The sequence below is a fragment of the Lotus japonicus genome, chromosome 6 (assembly GCF_012489685.1).
Source record: "Lotus japonicus ecotype B-129 chromosome 6, LjGifu_v1.2".
NCBI lineage: Eukaryota > Viridiplantae > Streptophyta > Magnoliopsida > Fabales > Fabaceae > Lotus > Lotus japonicus.
This window is the reverse complement of record NC_080046.1, coordinates 48,314,764-48,317,654: the sequence shown is the minus strand read 5'-3', so window position 1 is coordinate 48,317,654 and position 2,891 is coordinate 48,314,764. Positions and strand designations below refer to the sequence as shown.

Genomic DNA, 2,891 nt, shown 5'->3' with positions numbered 1-2,891 from the left:
TCACTCAAGCTACTCCAGTCCACCCGTTAAGGTGATTTCTTCCTTCTTAGAATGAAGGCAATCCACTAATCAGGTAAGAGTTACAACTGCACTTGAAACCTACAAGTGACTAACAATTACACTGACTTAGCTCACACTAAGATTCACTCTCTTAGTCTTCTCTAGGATCCGATCAACCTTGATCTCCTAAAGGAACTAAACAAACTGTTTATCAAAGAATTGTTTACAAGAGATTTGCTTCTAAAAAGCTAATTGTAAACTCAATGAATTTCAGATGAAAGAAAGCTTAGAATATTTTGAATATGTCTTGCGCGTGTGTATTACTTCTTCTTTTTCTTTTTCTTTCTAGCCGCTTCTTTCAATCTTCAGCCTCTATATATACTCCAAGGATTAGGGTTGAGCGTTGCATGGGAAATGCTACCGTTGGAGGGCAGTTCTGGAAAATCCAGCTTCTGCTGTGGCTGAGAACGTTAGGTAGGTCGTCAGGAGGGTACACTTGCTTTTGTACTTGGATAGCGACTTGACCTTTTAACCTAGGAGACTTCTGATCAGGGGAATACTTCATATTGGAACTTGTGAAGCCGGTTGATCAGAGTCAGAGGGAAAGCACAGATCCTCTGACCATTGTATCTTCTGATTCTGAACTCAGAGGGAAGAACATGGCCTTCAGAGTTTCTTGCTTCTGGACTTCAGAGTTTCCACTATTCAGCTTCTGGATCTTCAGAGTCTTCTACACCATCAGAACATCTGAACCTTCAGTGTTTCTTGGTTATCAGAACTTCTGGATCTTCAGAGCTTCTAGCGACTGAGTCCACATCAGATTTTGTATAGCTTCAGAACTTCTGAAGCTTTTCCACTGTTCATACTGAACATGGTGAATGCGAAAGCGTTGCTTGGGTTACCCTTTATACACAGTGCTTCTGATTTGTGTGAGATTGAGTTGAGGTCAGAGCCTGTAAATAGCACACTCAGAAAAACACGTTAGAGTACCACAATTGTTCATATCAAAAGGTTAACTTGTAATCATCAAAACATAGAGTTGTACTACTAGATCAAAACTTGATCTTACACTGGAAGTTCCAGAAATGCCCTCCAACGGTCATATTCTCTCAACAGAAATATCCTTTGCACCTTGGACTATAAAAGGCTGAAGAAAAAGAAGAAAGCCAAGAGAGAGATCAAGAGCTGCAATACAAGAAAAGATTCAAGCCTCTACTTTCTTCATCTGTTCTTATTTAGTTTACACTCAGCTTATTTAGAAGCAAACCTTTGTAAACACCAACCTCAAACAGTTGTTTGATTTTCCTTAAGGGACCGGGTAGGTCAGTATCCTTAAGAAGACTAAGAGAGTGAATCTTAGTGGTGATTCCTTTAGGAGATCAAGGTTGATCGGATCCTAGAGAAGACTAAGAGAGTGAATCTTAGTGTGAGCTAAGTCAGTGTATTGTTAGTCACTTGTAGGTTTCAAGTGCAGTTGTAACAATTATCTGATTAGTGGATTGCCTTCATTCTAAGAAGGAAGAAATCACCTTAACGGGTGGACTGGATTAGCTTGAGGGATTTATCAAGTGAACCAGGATAAAATACTTGTGTGCTTTTCTCTTCTCTCTATCTTTATCCGCTGCACCATCTATCTCAGAGAAACCGAAAAGATTTACTTTAAATCTTAAGGGGAAAGTTTTTATATTCAAAACTCTATTCAACCCCCCCTTCTAGTCGTTTTTCACACCTTCAATTAACTACTGCACCCCGTAACCAGCATCTTTCAAGTGTTGTAACACTTCCACCACCGCATGTTTGCCCGCTGGAACTTCCTCAACCATCTTTATCAGGCCCTGATCTTCCATCCCCATCTCTGATATCTGATCCTCAGAATTTGATGAATCTGCCTTCTTGAGGTTCTTTACTTCCTGTCTCAAGCCCGACCAATCTTGGTATTTTGACATCTCTTTCTCTACCATCACTTCACAACATTCTCCATCAATCTTTGCCACTACAATATGCTGTTCAATGAGCGGGTTCGCCGTGATTACCAAGAGCCTCCCAAAGTCGAGCCTCTCCTTTCTAGCAGTGATGCCATCGACGCATACAAAATGGCCAAGCGTATTTCCAATTGCCACAAAGAAAGAATGATTCCATGCTCCGACCGGTACTCTCCAAACTCTCACCCACACCAATTGAGATTTTCCCACCAATAGTTTCGAACAAGGGCCAAACCACTCAAAAATCTCATCCAGAACCGCCTTTGCTTCAGAGAGCGTTGCCTGCATTTCTGTATTCGACTCAAATTCTAGAAGCACATCTCGCGCACCCATCACTTTAAGCTTCATATTAACTAACCCGAACATCTTCAACTTCTCCCACACCGCTTCCATGGACTGAACCCCGTGCATAGTGGCACAAGCACACCTATTCACCCACTCAACATCCTCCTCATCCAAGGAATAGCTTACATTTGAATTTAACTCATCTTCCATTCTCATTTGCGTGTCCTCCTGCACCACCACCTTCGGCTTCCACACCTTGCCTCTTACAGCAAACTTCAAACGCGAATCATTGCGCAAAGGGGACGTCGCCAAGCCCCGATTGACTTGATACCGCGCCCTCTTAACAGTAAGAAAGGCTCCTCTGAATTTCATGCCGTTGAACATCCTTATAGCACGCCTCGCATCCATATCCTTCTGAAACCGGACAAATCCAAACCTGAATTGCCTTCCTTCCCGGCGTTTAAACTGCACGAAGACATCCGTCAACACACCAGCTTTAGCAAAAATCGCTGTCACCATATCCTTCGTGACCCCATCACTTAAGCCATCAATAAAAACTGAAAAGGAACCTCCAGATCTGCCTACACCATGTTGCACTCTACTCTGATCCTCCCTCCTACACAT

At 42.4% G+C, this 2,891-nt stretch overlaps 1 protein-coding gene across 1 annotated transcript; it reads right to left on the bottom strand.

Moving 5' to 3' along the window:
• Positions 1-1,739: 1,739 nt before the first annotated feature.
• Positions 1,740-2,891, bottom strand: LOC130725458 (uncharacterized). Its single transcript, XM_057576684.1, has one exon. It carries the CDS (start codon positions 2,889-2,891, stop codon positions 1,740-1,742), a length of 1,152 nt encoding a protein of 383 aa, XP_057432667.1.

Bases quoted from the DNA above. Each gene is read 5' to 3' on its own strand.
- LOC130725458 (XM_057576684.1), bottom strand. From the start codon at position 2,891: ATGTGTAGGAGGGAGGATCAGAGTAGAGTGCAACATGGTGTAGGCAGA.